General features: G+C 35.9%; 1 protein-coding gene across 3 annotated transcripts in view; it reads right to left on the bottom strand.

The window, feature by feature from the left end:
- DTNBP1 (dystrobrevin binding protein 1) overlaps positions 1 to 22,984 on the bottom strand; it is a 65,203-nt gene that overhangs the window by 31,479 nt on the left and 10,740 nt on the right. For all 3 annotated transcript variants that reach the window (XM_066188949.1, XM_066188959.1, XM_066188967.1), the window contains exons 6-7: positions 17,383 to 17,515; positions 5,838 to 5,860 (exon numbers count right to left, since the gene is read on the bottom strand). In XM_066188949.1, coding sequence (XP_066045046.1) covers positions 5,838 to 5,860; positions 17,383 to 17,515 — 156 coding nt within the window. The remainder of the gene's footprint in view (positions 1 to 5,837; positions 5,861 to 17,382; positions 17,516 to 22,984) is intronic.

The raw sequence follows: 22,984 nt of genomic DNA, 5'->3' as shown, positions 1-22,984 counted from the left end.
TATTACACTAAAATGGAACTTAAGTAGTTAAACTTCTTTGCCTCAACTCAAGGTTTCACTCACCAGAAGTGCCCAAGTCTCAAATCTTTCTGTTCCCTAGAGAATAGTTATCATATATAAGAGTCTTGGCCAACTCTTGCCACAAATAACGTAGAGTTGCAAGGCTCTCCTTCCACAGCCTGGATGGGAAAGAAGCTAGTAAAAACACAGTATTAACTAGAAATCTATCAGGATATTTTCAGTTCATAGCAAAATAATGAGGAAAACCCCTGATATCTGAATATAAACCTGAAATTTTAATTCCATTTTAGCTTTATTACAAAAGAATTTCCCAACTGTTTTCTGGTATGATAGAGCAAGAGTTGTCAGTGCTACAAGGTTCAAATATTGAAGTTTTGGACCACAGAAGTGTTTAAGTAATTGAACTCCATGTGGCTGGAATTAATTTCTATTACAATGTCATTTTACTCTTGCTCAGAAGAAACATACAGGATTATGTGCTCACAATGACAGCTCAACTTCAAGAGCAGCTACATCACTGAATGCATGAACTTCGTCAACCACGAGCTGTAAAGACCTCCACTGTATATTGCTCACACATCTGGAAGGCAATATGAAGAGTAGGAAAAAGGAGTTTTACTTTGAGTTCCATCAGAATACAGCACCATAAAGAGGATCCCTAGACTGGATGAAAAAAAAATCAGTTTGGCACACTATTTGTTAAAGTGAGCAGATCTCAAAAAATGGAGAACAAAGAGATGAAGTCAACAGACTGCTACAAATATTGTGTGCTCTTAGAAGAGGGAACAGCAAAAGCCAGGAAATTAAAGTTTGGATATAAACATATTTAAGCTCCTGATAAAAGGACTGGAAAACTGCAATTTCAACAGCAGCAATCTTAGATGCATGAATAGGGATGACAAAAAATCTGCATATCAAATGTGACCCAATGGCCTAACCTTGAAGACAAAAGCAAGAAAAAACACCTCTTTACTTCACAGGTCAGGTTCTCAACGAATATTTTGATAATGCTCTTAAAACTTATCAGGCCTTGTTTGGGAAAGAACTCTGATTCAAAAGGCTGAAAACATATTTTGTTGTATTGTAAACAGAAGTGCTGAAAATGGTCATATGACCTGTTTCCCTGAGCTTGAATGAAACTAATCCTGCTAAAGCTTAGAAATATGCATGACTCAGTAGCCAAAGCCATGTGCATATTTGCCCTTGCAAAGTTGCTGCCACCTTTCATTGTCCAAAAGTGCTGTGTTGCTGATCTCTAAACAGCCTCTAAAGCTTTAGTTTGTTTTTCCAGAAATGAGCTCAAAACATTGCATCCTGAATGTTTAATAAAAAGGGACCTTTACAAACAATTCTAAAATTTATCATGTGTATAGTTCCTATTTGGATAAATTAGAAGTAACTCAATAGCATATGTTATTAACATTGTGCAATTCTACTACTTCTAAAACTTTTATTTTTTTCCCTACTCTCTCACTGCTGATTACGTACCCCATTATCTGCTCCACTCTTCCATCTTCTAATGAGATTAACAGTATTCTGTAACTATTTACTACACAATCCTGGCTGTTCTGGAACTAAAGGAATGTTAACTCAAAAAATAAAAAAATAAATTAAAGAATGGCACCATGTGCCTAGAAGGATGATGGAATGATTTGAAATCTCAGTGCACTCCAAAATGCACTAGGTTTCAAGTATCAGGAGCAAATAACCACATATGTGCTATCTAATTTCCAGTTTCTCAGCTGTAAAATGAAAATAATACCTTTCTAAATGATGCAAGAGCACAACCCATCAAATACTAAAATCAAAACCACACACAAATATCAACTAAAATAAACTCTACTATTGCAATAAATTGCCAAGATTCAGAACAGAACACTTTTTTTTTTAGCATCTTTGTGAGTCTGAGCCAAGACAGGACAGCACAGAGCATAAGCCAGTTCCTACAAGCAGTTCTCCCAAGACTGAAATTGGTGCACGCTAGGAAGAAACTTGCAGGCTACTCCATATGGCATAACAACATTTCCATTCATAAATCCATCATCTTTTATAGCAAAGACCTCTGAAAGATAAAGTACTAAAAATACATAAGGACCTGGACAACCATGGAGATGTTCTGTCCTCACACTTCAGGTACACAAATGCCAGTGGCTGCAGCAGTGTCGACAACGACATCACACACTCATTCCCTGCCTACTTCAGAGAGAGATGTTTAACACAAAAAAGCAGGAAAGCTTCTAACCTTCACTTTCTCAGCATTACAGATTATTAAATAATAATCAATTTCAATTACTCTGTAATAAAAACCCTTGTGGTTGAAAGAAGAGAGACTGGAAAGGTTTGTCCTGCCCCTGCACACTATACACTGTATGTGCAGCAAACAACCAAGGAGAATGTCTGGCCCTATAAAAATAAGTCTAGAAGCAAAAGGAAGGATAGTAAATCTATACATCACAATGAAAGAGTACAATTTGCAATACCAACATGAAAATGGTAGAAACAAGTTCTAAAGCATTGACCAATACAAAAATAATTAATAATTTCTTAAAATAGTATTACACTCTTATTTCATGCTAACATCAACAAGCAAGAGAGTTTGTGGATTCTCAACACTTTCCAATGCTGCAAACCGGCATATATACACTCCCTGTTAGGGCCCCTTCTGGATGACACCTGGGGTCTTCAAAGAATACACTTAAAACATCAACAAATTAACACTTTGTACCTTGGCACACACAGTGGGAAGTTGCAAATGAAACCAGAAACAATTCCACTTCTTGATTGTGTAGATTTTGCTTCAATATTAAAATAAATAAACACTAGGTATATACAAGAGCACCTAAAATGTTTTTAAAGTTACAGACATTTGAAGATTTCACAAATTTACAGACTACACCTGTGTACCTATTTGTATTTACACATCCAGGAAACTGCAGGGAAGTGAAGTTTTAAAACACATCTGAGAGGTCTGTGAAGACACACCTGCACTCGCAGGGTCAGTGCCAATATAAAATTTGCATTGTTTTCTGTATTCATTGTGCAATTGATGGGATGCATCACAAAATTCAAGTTTCTAGTGCTGTGGTATTTTGAATCTCAGACTAGACCATTCAGTTTCTTTCTATCTGACTGACTTTCTTACTTTCTATCCTGAGCAAGGCATAAGAGCTCACTGGTGAACGTGCGAGTTGTACCTGGACACTGAAAAAAATGCATACAACTCTCTTTTAACCCTTCTACCAAACATACTGAAGGATTTATTTTTTTTTTTTGGTACTTTAATGCCTGCATATTCAGAAAGAACAATCTTGTATCTTTATCAAAGATATTTTTATGCAAGACATTTACCATCCTTATATCCTGGAAGCGATTACTTTTTAGCATATGGTATTCAAATTCACAAATAACAAGTTACTATTATAAAAAATGGCATTTCAGATTTTTCCATTGGAACAGATTTTAATGTAACAACGATTTCAAGAGCAAATGCATTGAAAGATGCAAGTGTATGGAAAGGTATTTTAAAGAGTTCTTCTTCCCTAGACCCTGCACTGGGTATTTCATGAACAGCATGTTGAGGAAGACATTTCACTCTGGACAATTATGCAAAGACAAATTAATTGGGGATGTAGTCTATACTTGCAGTATTAAAATATAAAGCGCCATCTACTCAACTACTTAACATGTTTCAGTTGGAACCAATTTCTCCTGGCTTCTTTTGCTTTTTAGATTACAGTGTTAGGCTGTTAACTTAGGACACACTGCTTGCCCTTGCTGCTGCCTTTTCTTTCCTCTGTGACAGGATTCCTATGGACATCCAGCGAGTTATCTCAGTGTGCTTCATCAGCCGAAACTAAAGCCAACCAAGTGACAGATCATTTTTGCCAAAATTTAGCGAGCCCTGGAAGCAGCTCAAAACAGAAAACTCAGGTAGGAGCCCCGAGTTAGACTGGGCAAAGCTGCACTAGAACTGAAACATCTGCCATTATGTAATGAATCCTTCACAACTAGGAATCTCCTACTCTCCCTAATTCCAGCTGATGAAGGAAATGCCAGATACTAATGTAAGGTCCAAAAGGCCAGAAAAAGACTGACTGAAGCCAATATAATGAATACCTCTACTTCACAATCAGGGCTGACAACAAAAATTCCAAGATCTGTGAAGTTAGTAAGTCAGAGACCCATGAACATTTCCTCCAAACATGTATTTTCAATCAATTGTGCACCTGGATTTTTAGTAATTTAATCCCAATTCCCTGGGAAATGTCAGGAAAAGCAGTGAAAGTTGTTGCCAACGTTAAAACATGGAATCTATTGTTTATTTTAAAACTTCTTGTTGTCATCTTCTAGAAAGGAATTAGACTTGCTTGACAAGACATTCTTGAAATTTTCTTAGTTATTCTCCCCTTCTCTTCTGTCAGGTACAAGCTTGTCCACCAGTTCACTGTACAAAAACCCATACAAATTAGGCTGACAGATGTTTAATATCCATTTCCCACGATTCATCCCCCTATGCTTATCTAGCCTTCTCTTGGCTACCAGGTCTTTCATAACCAGTATTGGAAATCTGAATGCCTCTGTACCCATTACAGAACCAGTTGCTTAGTTTGATATAAATTTCAAGGTCAGCACACAGCTACCACGTTCCTCTTCCATCAAAATAACTGTCTTTCTAAAATACTTACTGTCAAATAACATTAAAGTCTCTATTAAAAGAACAAGCGACCTAGAGAGAAATGACTTTGGAAACTACTCTCCTAGCTTCCAGAAACTCACTTAAAACACTTGATCAATACAAACAAAAAACCAGGATTCACTGTTCTCACAAGCACCAGGTACTACAAAGTAGCTGCCTTGCTTTGGATGAGAAGGAGCCTGGCATTATCTTCCATTTTGTATTGAGCTGTTCTATGTTGAAAGCTGTCAAATCAATCAACAAAAGGGTTGGTTTGGTAAGCTACAGAAAAAGTGACATTTTATATAATCTGTGTTGCTTATCTGTTACTGTAACTGTTATTTTCCTTTTGTAGCATCACAAAGATGAGATAGCAATGAACTGAAAAGGCAAAGGAATGCAGCTGTTAGAAATTTCCATCCCTCCTTTCAATTTCAAGAGACAATTGATTGACATAAGTCAGTGCACCTGACTTCACTATCATAAATACTAGTCACAAACTCACAGTCACATCCTATCCCAAGCAAGAGATAATAGCAATTTTCAAGCCGATCAAACATTAACACCAGTAGGTAGAGTAAGCCTCAGTTTGGGGCTTCCTGAAAATGGGACTGTGCTCCATCTATGTACCAGAGACAAAGCAATAGTACATGACAGAGTTCCCAGCCATTACATCACATATTGGACAAATATTTGTACATATCATCGAGTATCTCCAACAAGCTGAGCTACAAAAGTTAAATTTGCATAATACTGTGAAAATTCCCTGGAAACAGCCAGACAAAAATCTAACATGTAACACACGCCAAAAATATATCTGTGCTAGAAAAGACATCAACTAGTTGAAGACAAATCCATCAACTACAAAAACTGAACACCAAGGGAAAGGCTTGAATTAGATAAGGCAATCTCTGAAACCTAGAGAAGACAACAAAATATCTGTGTTCTCCCCACACTTAGGACTCTCCCAAAGAAAACAGTAGCAAGAACAGGTAAAATGAAAAATACACAGCCTGTTAGGTCAACATAAAATTAACACTGTCAAATGTAGAAGGGCAAAAGTTCCTTCCTAGTTTCACTTAATTCAAAAATTACCGTAACTCTTACAAACGTTTAAGTAGAAAATAAAAATATAATTTACCTTTGAATGTCTCCAGTTCCTTCCTGTTGGAGAAGAGCAAAATTAAAAAAAATAATTAGAAATACCACATATAGAACTACAGGACTTATTTTACAGTCTTTAAGACTCACTAAAAGCCAAAAATCAAAGAATTTTATTGTCACCATATATAAGGGTAATATTACTGCATGTGTTTATCTAAAGCAAACAAAATCAACCTGTTTATAAATTAGGCCACCACCTCTTTATAAACATGTACAATTATACAAATATTGCACATTTATATCTAGCTACATAATTTCCAAATCCACTGCTCCAAAAATAAACAAGACTTCTTAAGGCTTTAGTTACTAAAGCATCCTTTGCTTAGCAGAGATTTACCAATTTCCAGCACAGTGAATAACAATTTGTGTCCCATTTTCATCAATGCTATTCAAAAACATTTTGGCAACACTGAAGGAGAAAAATTTGACAACATCACTCACTCAGTTAAAACAGAGAGACAGGCAAGGAGACATACAGTTCCTCGGAAGAGAGGATTTTCAAGTATGGAATATGACAGATAACCCATAGTACTCATGCACCAGAAAGCTAAGAAATTAAGTACAAGATAATATCTTTTTTGCCTTAATACCAGGCCACTTTCCACATTTAGCAGTTATACAACTGTGAATGCAGAGGCTACAAAACAAAGAGAAGTATTTTCTCTGTTTTAAAGAAATTGCAAAATGCTGCAATTGTCATTACTACAAGGTAGTGATTGATCATGAATTTAAAGGCTAAAGAAGAATCAATGTAATAACTGAGATAAAGCAGAATGCTGGCCTTACAAAACACTCATTTACATCAAACATTTTTTCAGTCTCGCCTCACAAAATGCCTAGTTAAATTGTGAATTTTGAAGCAAAATTGACTGTAAGAAAAATAAATTAAAGACTGAATTCAGAGCTGTCCAGATAAATTATCCAATTCCCTATCCACAGACTAAAGTACGCTCTAGTCACCTACCAGAGACACGGTTTCACAATACAGATGCTATACCACTATAACTCCATCCACCCCTTAAGAGATGATGCAATTCAGCATTCACTCTTGCATCAAGAACAGACAAAGCTCACTCAAAGCTGAAACAATTTATTTCTCTAAGCAGGACAAAGTAATCTAAAAGAAGAAAGAGAATGCATTTACCTCTACATTTTCAGAGAACATCCCACTCTTGTCACCAAATGCTAAATAAGTCTTTTGAAAGAATGGGTGCTTTACCAGGAAATAAGCTAGAGTGTGATTCACAATAAAGAATTCTATTAGTTGCAACTTCCTGTGAGTATCTATTTCCTTTCCTGCTTCTTCTCCATCCCTTTCCCAAGGTAGTTTTCCCCATTATGCCAGAGAAAAAAAGCTATTTTTCAATACCTGTGATCTGCAGGTTCATACCCCAAAAAATTTTTCCTACACTGTATACTCTAAATAGAGTTACAAAATTCTTAAGCACTCTCACAAGTTGCCCTCCTTATTTTTTAATAATGGCACAGTAGTTGAGGAAACCACAATCACAGGAAATGCTTCTTTTCCATGGACTGAACAAAACCATACTGGAGGAAACATCTTGTGAAAGTAAGAGGGGAAAAAACTACATTACTTGCACCTAAAATCAGGAGATGTTATGACACTTGTCTGCAAAAGGAGAGACAAAACAATTACTGCCATTGTGCTGAGAGAGGTTAGTAAACAAGATGGTAATACAGTAACCAAGTGGCAATCACTCATTTTGTCTAAAGCCTCAGAACTTTCCTTTTCAAAATCCATCAATATTTTTAGGCTTGAGACGCACCAAGATGTTGTCCCTAAATCCATTTACATAATTACCATTCATTAAGAAAGTTGGAAATTAATATTGACAAAAACTCTTTTCCCTCTGAAAAATTAAAAGTATCTATGATTAGCATAGAGTAAAAACACAGATTTGAAATGTAAGGATCTGTACTTCCTAGTATCCTTATCCCAATTCAGACTCAAAGACTGAATATTTTGTATTTTACACAGCATGAATTAATCATATCTTCTGGTTTCTAACAAGATTTTCAATAATATTTCTATTTAGAAATACATACGAAAGTACATGCTTATTGAAACCATGTTCAGCATCAGCAGCATGGAAGATTTTTTTTTTATTTATTAAGTCAAGTTATCCAAACAAAACCTTGCAAGTTTAAAAATTTTAATCCTTAATCTCATTTATTCAGCAGCTTTGGGAAGAACATGACACTAAACTGAGAAGTGGGAAGGAAACTGACTTGTGATGACATTGGAAAAACAGATGGCTTAAGAGTATATCAGTACATTTTCTAGTTGGGTAATTAAGACCTGGCACACAGATGCACAGAGAAAAATGTATAATAAAGTATTACTCTTCTCTCCAAGTAAATAAATGTTTTTGTATTTACTGATAAGCTGACAGAAAGAGGATACCTCCTGTGTCTTCTCTAAGAGTCTACAGACAAAAAGTCATCTGCAGAATACACTGACCTCATATTAAGAACTGAGCTTCATGTTCAGCACACAGGCAATGTAAAGGAACATCAATTTGTGAGAGTAATTAAAATGAAAAAGATTAAATTGAAAGCAGTTTTGGAAAAGTGGCCCTCAAAAGTAAGGTTAAAAGACAAGCAGGAGGAAACACAAGGCAATTGAAAGTGCTCCACAGGGAAATGCACCTGGATTTTAAGGAGTTTTCATCCAAAAGAACATTCATGCACTTCACAGATGGACAAGATAACCCTTTCCACTACTATTAGAAGGAAAACATGCCTTCCTTGCCTCTGGTCTTGCTATGCATGAAGGCTCTTGCAGCCCCGTGTGGGCTGCTCAGCATCTGTCCAGGATTAAAGGAGCTCCCATGCCGAGTCTGACCCCTGACCAATACAATCACCTGGCACCTGACTATATGATCTTCAGCTTCTAAATTTTAGGTTACTGACAACAAACCTGGCGAGTTACTCACATAAGAATAGATTTTACCTTTTCATAGTTAACAGTAAGCTTTCAGAAGAAAGGACTGAATTAGGAGGCACATTATGATATAAATAGCTCTTTTCAGTGAAAGACAAAGTCCAGCACTTCTGACCAAGAAAAAAAGGCTAAAATAACAGGCTAACATAATAAAGTCTAACATAATCAGACTATAAAGGAATGGAGATGTTTCAAAAGTAATCTCGTTCTGTATGCAGGGCAATTTACAAATCCCAGATTCTTTTTTGAGAGCAAGAGGCTGTACAGGCTCCATCTACACTGAAATAATGAAAACTATCAGGCCACACATATAGGCAATAGTGTTAATTCCTGACTTCCAGTTGCCTGTTTTCATAAAATTGAATAAAAGACTGGGGGGAGGGGAAATGAGTGGGAGTAGAATTACTCTATGAAATTCTATACACATTAAACTCAGTTACCAGGTTTTAAGATATCTGGTAGTGTTATAATGATGATGTTGTCGGTGGTCTCAACTTCTTCATTTATAGAAAAGTTGAGATTCAAGGTTTGTGGCGAGAAAATGTAATTGTGGAGACAACAGGTGAAACAAACCATCTACAACATATGACTTGTCCCACAGGGTGACTGACATGACCAGTTAAGAGTTACAATCTAGTTAGAAGGCATATGCAAATTCCCAAGGACCTTCCCATTCCCCTCAGGCTTTTCATTGCATTGTTAGATTAACCCTGCTCTAGCCACTGAGCAGATGAGATGGACACTAGGAAGACTGTGCTGGTATCCCTGACAAACAAAAATAAATCTAGAATTCAGAATATGGGAGGACCAGGAGGCATAACTATCCTGCTTTAAGGTACTGAGATCAAAGGGAATTTAATTCGTTCAGCAACAGTAAGAAAATAAATCTCAGGTTCTACTGTATCTTGCCAGGGACTGTAACACTAAGATCCATTTCCTAAGTAATTAAACATCAAGGAATCCACTTAAATACCCAGGAGACCACAGAAACACCCCATTGCTTACAAAGATGCCACCTGCTAGAATTGACAGTTTTGTATTTTATCACGAGAATAAGCAGATAAGAAAGCAACAAAGTCCTAAATTAATGTCAGGAACAATTTTATAACATAAGCTCTGAAAGTAACAGTCAGTAACTACTAGACATATATAAACAAAAGACAGTATCAAGACAGCAAATGGATGCTAAAAATTGAGGATTAAACATGAAAGATTTTACAATTTTATGTGTTAATAAATGTTGAGTTGTAAATACTATTTGCGAAGAGTACAGTTGAAGAAAGTATAGATGCTTATCAGCAAATTAATCTAAAAATATCTATGACACCTAACAGAATCCAACCCAGAAACTGAGAAATGCTGCATTTCCTCTGCTATGTCTGATACAGTTAAGTTTTCAAAATTATATATTAAAAGAAAATTCTTCCATAGCCTGACTCAAGCTTTAGCAAGCTAAAAAGCCACAAGATCTCTCCTCTGGGACTTTCCTCTGGACATCATCAGAAGTAAAAGCCAAAAAACTGAGAACTCAAAACCTATGCTACTTGTATGTTGCACAGAAATAATTCAAGTACTTTGTTTTTTGTTTCTTTTATTTTTTTTGTACTTATGATTAGCACTTTTGTCAATCCTGACACAGAACTGTATTCCCCATCCCTGAGATTGGTTGAGCACCCCTTGGAGATACTTAGGCCAATTACTACTTTGAAATACACTTGAGACTGAAGCAAGGAAAAGCCTTTGAGTATTGAAAAATTAGTAAAAACCAACACTATTACTAAACTACTGCTGGAATTGAACCGCAGGCAAGGGTTTCTATTCATCTGCCAAAACACTGAAGACAGGTCAGGATCCTTCGTCATCAAAAGTGACACTTTATTCACTAAAAGAGAAGAGCAGAGAACTATGGCATTTCAATAATATTACAATGGAGACTTTTTTGCGTCCATACTCACGCAAACACAGAAATTGCTGAAGTCTGCTGTCCAGCAAAACTTTTACGTTAACTTCAATCCTGAAGATGGAACTGATCCCAGCAAACTTTTGCAACAGAAACTACAAACATTAACTGGCAATCAAGTTAATAAATACAAACAAAAACAACTACTACCCTAATATACTCAGCAGTTTCAGGGTACAGTGAAAGCATTTCTGTTTCAATGTTTCAAAAAAACCCAAAAAAATCTTAAGAGCATGGGAAGCCAACTTTCAGGCACCATCATTCAAAAGAACAGTAAAAAATAAGAGAGATGGCCTTAAAATCATAAGAAAATGGTTGAAGTAAAATCATTAAAGGCAAGTTTTGTCTTCTGCTAAAAGACTGACACAGGCCACTTACCATTAGAACCACTCCAAACTGGAATTCAAAATGTGGAAAAAATGCTTAGCTCCCTCTAAAAGCTCATGCCTTCAGATGTAAGATTCTGCACGGAACACAGCTTTTAATGCTTTTGTTTTATCCTATTGTTATCCAAAAAACCTGACAGTTTTTACATTTTTTTAAACTTTTATCTTTGTATGCAAAGTCATTGGATCATTAACATACAGGTATCAACATTGTTTGTTTTTATCATACAACCAAAATTTTAGGAACCAAAGTTTAAAGCTGGAATTTGAGAATAGAAAATTAAGAGAAGCTACAATTTGAGAAACTAAAAAGAATGTAAAAGAAGGTGAAGTTTAAGAGAAGGTTCAAACAATCTGCCATCAAAGGCCACCTCCACCATCAACTCCACCATTTTTTTCTAGAAAGAAAAGGAGTTCCTGCAAACATGCTTTCGGTAAGCAGCCATGCAAGAAACTGCAGACCTTCTTTTAACCTGGCCATCAATTTCCCCATAAGGATTAAAAAGAAGAAAAATGACAGTATTCAAAAACTGGCCAAGCTTTATTCACAAGTGACATACGGTACAACCCAAATTCACAGAAACAAGTAAGTAAAAAGAGTTTGTGACTCCATGTGCAATCTTCACCTAAAATGCTGAATGTGGTTCCATGCAGCATGAATGCAATTGTGCCAGAGAGAAGTTACAACTTGTACCTCTTCAGACATCCTCAACATTTGAATGTAAATGTAAATAGATAGGAATGTAATATCTCCCTTACAGAAGCATCGTCAATATACGCATTTAACGCATTTCTTGAAACTACTTTTAAATGAATTGGTTTCCAGTATAAGTGGAAAAGAGTTATCAAAGATCTCAGGAAACAATCCATAGCAAAGAAACACAGAATTTATCAGGAGGCACAACACAGAGAATGAATTTTAGTGCGGTAATGGCAAGCACCTAAGCCCTGTTCTGCCACTAGCCACAATGAATTAATTACACATATAAATAATGCATTTTTGAAGAGAGGGAGGGTACAAAATGATGATTAAGGCAATCCTAAACCATCTGTTCCTATTACTGGTACAGTAAGTCTGGACAAAGAATGCCTGGTATTAACAGCTTGACAGGATTTGAAGATTATACCCACTAACAAGCACCACATAAAGGTACAGCTAAATTATGCAGGATTGACATAATGTTTTAACATTTTCTAGATAACATTATTAAAAGGTGTTGTAAGATACAGAGGATCCAACACAGACATTCAGTCTTTAACCACAGGTCACAAAAACCAAAGAAAAAAGTCTTTCATTTGCCTATTAGAAAGAAAACAAGACTATAAGGAGAAGGAAAGCAGCATATCTCTTTGTAACAATGTCATTGTCTCTCAGTATCAAGCAAAGGTCACCAGATAAAAGGCAAAACTAAATCAAAAGTGAAATAAATTATACCATGCACTGACACTTTGCAAATAAGAGAAAAAACTGCCAAAACCCCTGCAATCTCCAAATCTGCTGGGTGTTCAGTCTTGCCCAATGATTCCAAATACTGGGAGCACCGGTAGGAGTAAAATTCACTAATAATGAAGCAGCTTACTCCTTTGGGCTTGTCGTATGCAGAATACTGTAATGCAAGAGTTCTTGCAAACAAAAGAAAGTTCAGAGCCCTCAAACTACAAAAAAAAAAGGAAGCAAAATTATCCATGAAACTCTCCCAAAGCTTGTGCAAGTCTCTTCAGGATCAATAGGAATTCTCATTCCATGTGTCTGCCCGAAGAACTGCAACAACTGATGGCCATAAAATTTATTCCAGCCACTTATCACCATGAAAACACTTGCTGCTGATTGTGCTGTATCCAAACTCCTGAAACAGGATAGAAAACATCTTTGCAATGCGAGTACAGAAACTTAATCAACGCCTAATGAAAATGCAAAGGTAGTCATGCACTGCACATCTGCCATGAAAACCGTCCTGAAGACAACAAAACTTCTGCATCCAATCTTGCAAAAATGTTTATTTCAGTACCCAGTTACACAGAGGTATAGCAGCTCCACACCTACACCACTAGGAGACTGATCAAAAAGAGTATGGCATGGAAATTTACACTGATGAAAACTTTGGTGAGGACCATGAAACATGTAGCTGTGGCCTCAGAAATAATTCACAGTACTCTTAACATCAAAAGGAAAAATAAACTTGCTCAAAACATTTGCAACAAAGGCGCAGATACACTTTTTTACATATAAAAAGTAAATTTTATAAATTACATGTAAAGCTAGAAAGCGTTACTGAGGATGCTGTACAGTACAGAGTACTGTTCCAGCCTATCACTTGAGGAATGCTATGGGATCTAAACAAGAGCTACAGATATGGAAGGGTTTTCTGTATTTACTTTTCAAATGTTTATGTTGGTCAGGCCTAAGATAAGCCACTGTATCTACGTCCAACAACCCTTACTATTCCTTTTGTTCCCAAAGCAATTAAAAAGAAGGATAAAGTCTACAGAAGAAAACAGCAGTAATTAAGACATTTTCTCAGATACATCTCTAATCTACACAATGCAGTTGCCATAAATTTTATGCCCTTCTGAATGAGAAAGTAAATCATACATTCTCCTCCCCCAGGAGCAACAAAGCCCCATCATGGCATGGCAATGCATCCAACAAGAACTATGACAATCAGTCCAACTCCTCACCTACTGCACTAATTACAAAAGCATGGGGTTACACTTTGACGACAAATAAACCTGTAAAATTAAAAAATGCAGGAATAAATACAAATTTTAAGAATTTATTTTCTCTTCAAGTAAAGCATTTGTTTAAATAACATCAAAAAGGAAAAACAGTAGTCCCACTAAGATTTGGATTTTAGATTTTTACACTTATTTTCCTTCTATATCTGTTCTCAAAGCTGACAAATACTGAAAAACAGAGAGGATTCTTAAAAAAGACATCCTAAAAAATATCATTCAGACAATTGTTTTAAGTCAAATAACATATAGTAAAATCTATTCACTCATTTCCAGTGACAAGGACTCTGCTATTCCCAATGTATTCCTACAAAATGCTGCATTTGGGCAGCTCCTTTTTATTGACAAAACAATCCAAAGTTGCAATTTTGCCAAATGTGGTGATCTCTCTGAAATGGATACAAATGGTACCAAGAGCTTCACAGGAAGTACAACTTCAGGTCAGAAATTTTTTATCTTACCACAAGGCTGCCATTCAGGGCACAAAAAAAAAAGATGACACAAAAGTGAGCTCCTGACAGTGTTTCCTAGAGAACACTGTGCACTTGGGAAAGCAAAAATTGCCACATGAGACTAAAGAGACACAAAGTTTTCTGCAATCGGAATATCCTCAGTAGGAGAAGGAAGGAAAAGGAAGAAGAATTGTGCTTCATTGAAAAAAAGACAGGAAACAAAATTACATGGTTTAATGCTAACATATATCCAAACAATTGCAGAGAGACTAACCAGAGAAAACAAGGGTGGAATCCAGACTTCATACAACAGTACCAGTACCCTGATCAATGGATTCAAACACAAAAAACAGAATATTAAAATTCCAGAGATAAGGTCACAAAAAAAACCAACTTCAATCCCCCCAAACACCAGGCTTTCAAATAACTTGGAAAATATCCTGGATTCATGAATCTACTTTGAAATTAGTATTCAAGACAATGACAAAAGGGAAAAAATTGATCTGTTTGAACTGAAATGAAGTTGCTCTATTTAATACGGAGAGACCTATTTCTTAAAATAAGTTCCCATAGTTACCATAAGCTGCATTTCATAGGTTTAATGTTGACCTAAAGCACCTTCTTCTTTCATATAGGATTTTTTCAAAAGATTTGAAATACATTAGCTTCTAGCCTAAGCTCCACAGTGACTTTATAACAAAATTACATTTTGTTACATGCTTAAAATAACTCGAGTTTCTAGAGTTAATATTAATCTCACTTTTCATCCCTATATTGTCAAAACACATGAAATACTTTTTTTTCTTTTTTTTCAAATACGAAACCACTTACTCCCAGAAAATAATTCCGGTGCTAAAGAGAGAGCATAGACTTCTGGCCCCTCCCTCCCTCCTTGATTCTTTCAGCTGGTATCACAGTGAAAACCCCAAGTGCTAAAGAGAGGGAGACAGGATATGAGTCCCAAACATACAGCACAAATCACTCACATCAAGTTACCGGCTGCTCGCACTTCAAGCACCTACACAGGCAAGTGTCCTTCCTGTAATGAGCTAGCAGTTAATTTCTTACCTAAATAAATACAGTGGTAATGATCAACCAGAAATTACCTGCATTTTTCCTGTTTTGTCTAGGTCTGACCAAATGTAATCAGCTTATAATTACACTAAGTAGCTTGCTTAGCATTCTATTTATAAAACTGATTAGATGCTGCTAAGCAGAGTAGGCAATGTTTTAACGCTTTACTTTGATGCTGAAAGCAGTGGCTAGGGGAAAAGGAGCAAGGATGGCAGAGAGAACAAAAACCACTCAGAAAACTGCAGAAAGATAATTATATGGGACGAAATCTGTTGCTTTATACACATTTTAAATTAGTGTTATTTGGTTAAATAGTACATATTTGGAATTCTGAAATTATTGCTCAAATATTTAAACTACTCAGGTAGGTCTGAACAAGTGAATATTCAGCCTGTCTGCTGTTGACTTTTCTTGGAGAGAGAATATGGAATTGCCCTGACCTGGGAAAGAGAAAATCCAGGCTGCAGGAAAATTACCATTGCTGAGACCATTGCTGAGGCCCTGGCCTGAGGTTAAGAGAACGGAACAGGATACGAAAAACTGAAGCGACATGAGAAATTGGCAGATGTGACAGATAACATAACAAGATACTGACAAAAGCCATAGACATGACCATGAGGGATGACTGGATTTCACAGGTGTTTAAAGGGAAGTTAGGTGAGAAACAGTCAAATTTCAGAGAAAACTGAAAAGGGAGCTTTAAGGTATCATTGACCTTTTGGGAGGTAGAACCTGCAACACCAGCACTCCTTCAGTAACTGCAGCTGTAACACCATAGAAGGGTAAGATTCCCCAGATAATAAATGAGGACCAATAGGGAAAAAGTAATTAGGGAAGAACAGGTCTTTTGGGAGGAGACTGTGATTTAAAAAAAAAAAAAAAGAAAAAAGAAAGAGGTACAAGAATGGCAAGAAGGGTCAAGAAAAAGAACACAGATAAGCAAAGCAAAATGTGGCCAGTGCTGTCTGGCACAGTCCTGCCCTTGATCGCCCACATCCTCATCAGAACTGCGAGACAAACCAGTTGTTCTGACCCTACCACATGTATCAAACTTGCTTCCACAATCAAGGAGGCAAAGTGGGTACCAGGGTCCTTCCCCTGGCTAACAGCAGGACTCCCTCCTGGAGAGATCAAGTCACCAACCTGGTTATCCCCACGTCAATCAACATGTACATCTACCCACCCTTCCCTAACAGGCTGTCAGACACTGTCTTTGACAAACTGCTTCAATTCAACTCCTCATTTCCTAATTTATATAATAAATGAAATACTGCTTTTCTTATCTCCTTATATTAGGTTATTTTTGGCACTGACAGTAACAGAAATCAAGAAAGTCAACAGTTTAACTTATTTAAGCGCTTGGTATTTTCTCTTGCTACTTTATCTTTTAGGTAAACCACAAGCTCATGAGTTGAAAGTTCTGAATTTTCACACATACTGCTTTAAGCTGAACTTTGATTCCAAGAATTAATGCCCTGCTTTTACAAGAAAGAGAATGGCAGGAGATTAATACCTTTCATACAGAGTGAAAGGTACTTACAGGATTGAATACTGATAGAACTGAAAGGAAGATAGAGGAAAATTCAATTCCTAACCTGACAGATACATGGGGGAAAAAAAAAGAAAGGAATCCATGAACCAGGGCAAGGGATTAAAAGAAACAACAGTTTATCTGTGCTTATTAACAACAGCCCTTATTCCAATTCTTTGCAGAGAGTAATAAAAATTACTTCATCTTAACAACAACGTCATGATAATTTTCCAAACACATGTAGTCTTTGTTCATCACTAAGACGTTCAATGAATCTACAACAAATTTGCAACGTCCTGTCAAAGACTATTGTTTTTTCAGAAGATGAAAATAAAAGGGATTATATTATATATGGGGGACATTAATTACAAAAGGCTTATATGGTATGCTAATTTATATTTATAACAATTGTTTTATTTACCTTTTTGTTTTCTTGTAGTTTTCCAGCTGTAATGTCTGCATGCATTTGTATCTTTCCAATTCACACTGCTCACATAGTTCCTCAAGACACAATAGATGGTTCTCCATTTCCTCAAAGTTTGCCTCTAGCTGGGCTGTAAGAAAGACTTGCATGAATTTCAAATTGCATCAACAGAAAAACAAGTCACCTGAGCAGAAACAGGATTTCATAAAGGTAAATAATTAACATGGGGATAATTACACACATATAAATGGCTCCAAAAGATAAACAAATCTCATCCAAAATCCCACAGTAAATAGTGGCAGCAGAGCCACATTAAGGGGAGATCTATCTGAGGTTCGATTGTAGTAAGAGCTAAACCACTCTATTTGTCCCAGCATTGTGGTGTCACAGGCTCCTGGCCTGCACTTGAGGAAGAGAAGCATTCAGGACTCACACTTCTCCTTCTTGAGCAGACTGTCAGTTTAGCACTTCCTACATGGTACCAGTCCAAGGAATAAAGCTGTGCTGGCCAAGGCAAGGTCAAATCTTCATTTATTCAAATGAAGCAAAAATAAAGCATACAGGGAGAATTTTAGCTTTCACATGATGTCATGGTAATTTAAAAGAACATGTGTTTATGTCTCTGAAGACAGATCCTTTAGTGATAGCTAAATATAGAGATTTACCTATTTTACATACACATGCAAATTTTACAATTAGATCTACCTATTTTACATACACATCTTTTAATCTCGTCTTTAAACATAATTGCTCGACCTCAACTTCAAACAGATCTTGTCCATGCCAAGTCCTGAGAAAATTGATCTCATTTCATAGCTCGCATTGCTTTGAGCAGAAATTGGGACTAGACAATTCCTGAGGTCCCTCCTCAGCTGAATGAACCCATGAGAACCTTGTATCAAAGGATCATTCTCCCTGACAGTGATTAATGCTAAACTTCACGTCTCTCCTCAGGATTTCACAGTGAAAAAACTATTTTCCCAAACCCTATCCAGCTGTTCACTCTGGGATGAAACTATGTGAATTACAGGAATATTATTCATCTTTTTGCCACGACTTCTACTATACCAGGGGGAAGGTAAATTGCAGAAGCAAGATTAATGCACATTTTTAAAAACAAATAGCAGCCAGAGTTAATGTATTTCAGATGCTCAAAAGAAGGAAACAATAAGCTGAAGGCATCAGTCAAATCCTCCATTCTGGCCTGGCCAGTCAACTTGAAGCCTATCTTGGACAGTACACAATTTCAACTTCCTTAGACATTGCTCCACTATAAATAGCCATCCTTGTGGTTCCCCTAGAAAAGCAAAAGTTAGGACTCCATAAGCAAATTTCCAAGGATGCAGAGTCATATGTCTGGCTTCACGTAACACCATTTTTTTAGGCCCTAACAAGGAAGATCCACAACAGTAGGAAAGGGGAACATGAATCATATAATCAGCAAGTATTTCCCTAAATTATTTTTCTCAGATATACAGATCACTGAGGGGACAGGGGAGGGATTGGGAAGAAAAAAAAAAAAAAGCAGCTGGCAATTAATGCAGAAACAAGTTTGAGGGAAAAAAAATGTTTTCAGTTCTACATATTGTGATGTGGAACATTCATTGTTTACAACATACTCAATTTTCTCTCACAAAACCCCGACACACTCAAAATGTAACATCGTGATTCCAATTATGATTGGTAGGCCCTTTTTCTTTAAGAAATGGACTCTGAGTGCATTAAAATCCAAATACCTGTATTGTGCTAACTTGCTTCTCAGAATAATTGCTCCCTTAATAATCTGCAAAATTCTCAAACACAGCAGGACTGAAAATAATTTACTAAGGTACCTATCAACCACTGTTTTTTCCACTTAAAAAACCTCCACCACCTGCTTCGCTGTATTTGCTGATGAAATAATATTAAAAGACAACAACAAAGGACGGGAAAATAAAGAGAATGAAGAAAAGTAAATTCTAGAGAGCAACTGATTCCTAGCACTTGCATTTGAGCAGCCTCTAGTGGGAATTTCAGAAAACAGTGTGCTCCTGAAGAACAGGAATGGACACTAGAGATCTCTCCAGGTGGGAACAATCCTGCTTTACTGCAACAGAGGTTTCAGAAGTTTTTTTTTCCCTTTCTGAAGTGTAAGAAAAATTGCTTTACACAAAAAATAGTCGAAGCCAAGCTCACTTGCAGCAGCACCAGCTGAGAGTTAACATCTCTCTTACCCGAAAGAGAATATATGCACTGTGCATACAAAGGCAGTGCCAAAGAAAACTACAGATTTAATCAATTTGAAACTTAGGCTGTAGAAAAACCCATCTCCTCTAAATATTTTTCAGATTTTAAAAAATATATTTGCTTTTAGATTAAGAATTTTCATGTACAGCAATATGCCACACTTGGTAGAAATAGTATTTTTATTAGACAGATGAAAAAAACTCTTGTTCTTTGGGTCACATCACTCCAATTATAGCAGTTTGGGCTGTATTTTGTATATTAGCACAAGTATAACAACATTAATTGAAACTTTAATTCTTAACTTTAATTCTTTTGAAGTATGTTTAAAGTTTGGCCAGATGACATTACATTATCTTCCATCAGCATACACCGTTTTCCTTAGTTTACCAGCTATCAGGTATAAAAGTATTTACCTAGAACTCAACAACCACAGATTTTTTTATCCAGAAAATATTTTCTTTCTAAAGTGTACCTAACTTAAATTTACCACATAATTTTTCTAGCTGAAACCTATGTTATCTGTAGCTCTGTATGAGTACAAAATTTGTTGAAATAGCTAAATCACAGCTGTATGACAGAAAATAGGTTTCCATTAACTTTAGATGTAGTTTTCCTAAAGTGTCCCAGCCACTCAAAGAACAGAAGCCATGCAGGAGTAATAAAGACATTTCTACAAAGCTCATTTATTTTCTGACTAAAAGGCAAAAAGCAGAAAGGATGGAAGCAATTACATCAAAGATGTTCCCTCTACCTCTAGGCCACACAGGGGCAGAGATTACTAAAAGTTTAAAATGAGCAGTGAAAGGCATATATGAATAGGAAGAGTTAATTCAGCTGCAACAAAAAAAAAAAAAAAAGAAAAAAAAAAAAAGAAAAAAAAAACTTTATATAATTGCAGTTCTACTACTGCTCAATTTTTATCTGTTTTTACAGAAAGGATCTTTAACCCAGCTAGTATTATACCACTTCCATGAACTTAAAGCAGCTTCCTTGCTGTAACTACATAGCAAGTACACTAGCATCCTTTTCCTTGTGTATTCAATCCTCAGACACTTCCAAGTTTACAGCACCAAACTGTATGCCTTTTGTACATTTATATATCTCTACCTAATACAACAACCCCCTCGGCTGAAGTGGTGTGTCCTGGAGCCTATGAAGAAAAATTCCCTGTTGAACACAGCTGTCTTTACACAGTATTATTCAAATTCCCTGGGTTTACATGAATTTTCCCTGATTTTCTCAGTAGAGGTAAAGACAAATTCTGAAAAAATTAGACTGAATTTCGCAAAGCTAGAAAATGGCAACTTTCATACTGATATACAATCTGAAATAAAAAAGACCGACCTTTTAGTCAAGCTATAAATAAGGATACTTCTCCTAAAGTATCCTTGCAAAAGATTCTGTTTCCACAATGAATTTTCACACCCTCCTATAGCCCTCACTCCAAAAAAAACCCAAAACATAAAGACGAAGAGGCAAAGGCTTTTAACTCTGTGACTAAATCCCCAGCCTTATTTTCTTCCCAGTCCCACCAGTAAAACATTTTCAACCTGTGTTGGATCTGTCACCTATGTACAAGATCAGTCTTTCTGAAATCAGTATTAAATCAAATCTTAACATTAAATCCAAAAAAAAAAAAAAAAAAAAAAAAAAAAAAAAAAAAAAAGAAGGGAGAAAGTAGATTTGGATCAATGTTTGTGTGTATTGATTTGCTGAAATCAAAACATATGTTTGAGCAAAATGCCACTGGTCAAACATGAAAACACATTTCATACTAAGTATGTCAGGTATCAGCAAGCAGATACTTCCTACAACATCTCAAATAAAAACTATCCTAACTGATGATTCCAATTCTGCACTTTGAAAGGGCAGTAACCATCCTTTTCACTTTTACATAAGAGTAATTTTTTCTTCAAAGTTCTCAGTAGCAGCTACAAGATATTGCATAATACAATAAATTTATCAAATGAAGACACAGACTTCCTACTTCAAGTGAGGGATGACTGATAATGTGAATACCTAAGCTAAAGAACTTTATAAAACTGCTAATGAAAATGTGTCTTGTAATACATAGCAAAAGCTGAAGAATCTGTACATGAGTCATACCAATTTTAAGTAGGTCACTAAAAAGGTTCATTTCCATTATCTGAAATTTCTTTTACCGAAAGCAGCCAGGGTTCTCCATCTACTTTCAAAATGAAAGCATTAATAGATTTATTAGAAGCATATCATGTCAGAAGAAACAACTATTTTATTGAAATGATGGTTAGCCAAATTACATCTTGGCTACATAATCCAGCACTTCGTGATTCTATTTTCACTTTTTTTTTCTCCAGAATATTTCACTCACTCATATGGAAAATTTACAGCCAGAGTAATCGTCATTTCTTGGAAAACTGAGTACAGTTTATATTAATATGAAGCAGTAAGTTAAGGGTTGTAAAAACTAAAAAACAGTGAGCAGAATATTGCAGTAAATTTCTGTTAAATCACCTCTAGGAGGTTAGATACTGAATATCGTACAAATTATACCTATCTCTTCAAATAGACTCCATAAAATTATTAGAAGAAAAAATAAAACCCAAAACGATTTTTAAAAACTCACAGTTGCTAGGAGGAACTAATAAGGAACTTTAGATAAATTACTTAAAATTTGACACAAAAAGTAAAGCTAGAAGGTTTGGTTCAAATCTCAGAAACTTAGCACTATACTTCAAAATTCATTAGCTTCCCTGAGCAGGCTACTGAATACTTCCTTAAATCCTACTTCTGCAGTATCAAAAATATCTAGAGACACACCTCTCCAAGAAATTCTACAATTGGAGTAAGATTAATTCTAGTTCATAAAACTGTATTAGGAATCAGAAAGTAGCCCAAATCCACCAGGATTTACAGCATTTGTAGTTATGAACTATAAAGGCAATTCTATTAGCTTTCTATTACATCGTTTATCTTTGGGATACCAGTGGACTGCATGATAATACTAAATCCAGTATTTTATTGAATCATTATTTGAACTTTTATTTCCTTAGAAATTCTTTTTTTCTCAAACAGCCAATATTAAATGGCTAGCACAGATAATAAAGCCTTATTAAACAAGATGGTTTAAGAAAATTGTAATAAAAAGTAGAATACATTCCTCAGCTCAGAAATAAACAGCAAAGTTATTACCAGCCTACCAGGAACAAAAGCTGATTTGTGCATGTCCACTGACCATAGCAGAATGAGAAATTAGCCCTTGAAGACAGAAAAGAACTCTCCTTTTCTTCATATCATGTCAGCACATAAATCCAGCTCATCCCACAAAAAAAAAAAAAAAAAAAAAAAAAAAAAAAAAAAAAAAAAAAAAAAGTTGCAATCATATGAAGAATTT

This window comes from Chamaea fasciata, unplaced genomic scaffold (assembly GCF_029207755.1).
Source record: "Chamaea fasciata isolate MVZ Bird 193981 ecotype frontalis unplaced genomic scaffold, bChaFas1.0.hap1 SCAF_1, whole genome shotgun sequence".
NCBI classification, from domain to species: Eukaryota; Metazoa; Chordata; class Aves; order Passeriformes; family Sylviidae; genus Chamaea; species Chamaea fasciata.
The sequence above is the reverse complement of the archived record's forward strand: the minus strand, read 5'-3'. Positions and strand labels throughout refer to the sequence as shown.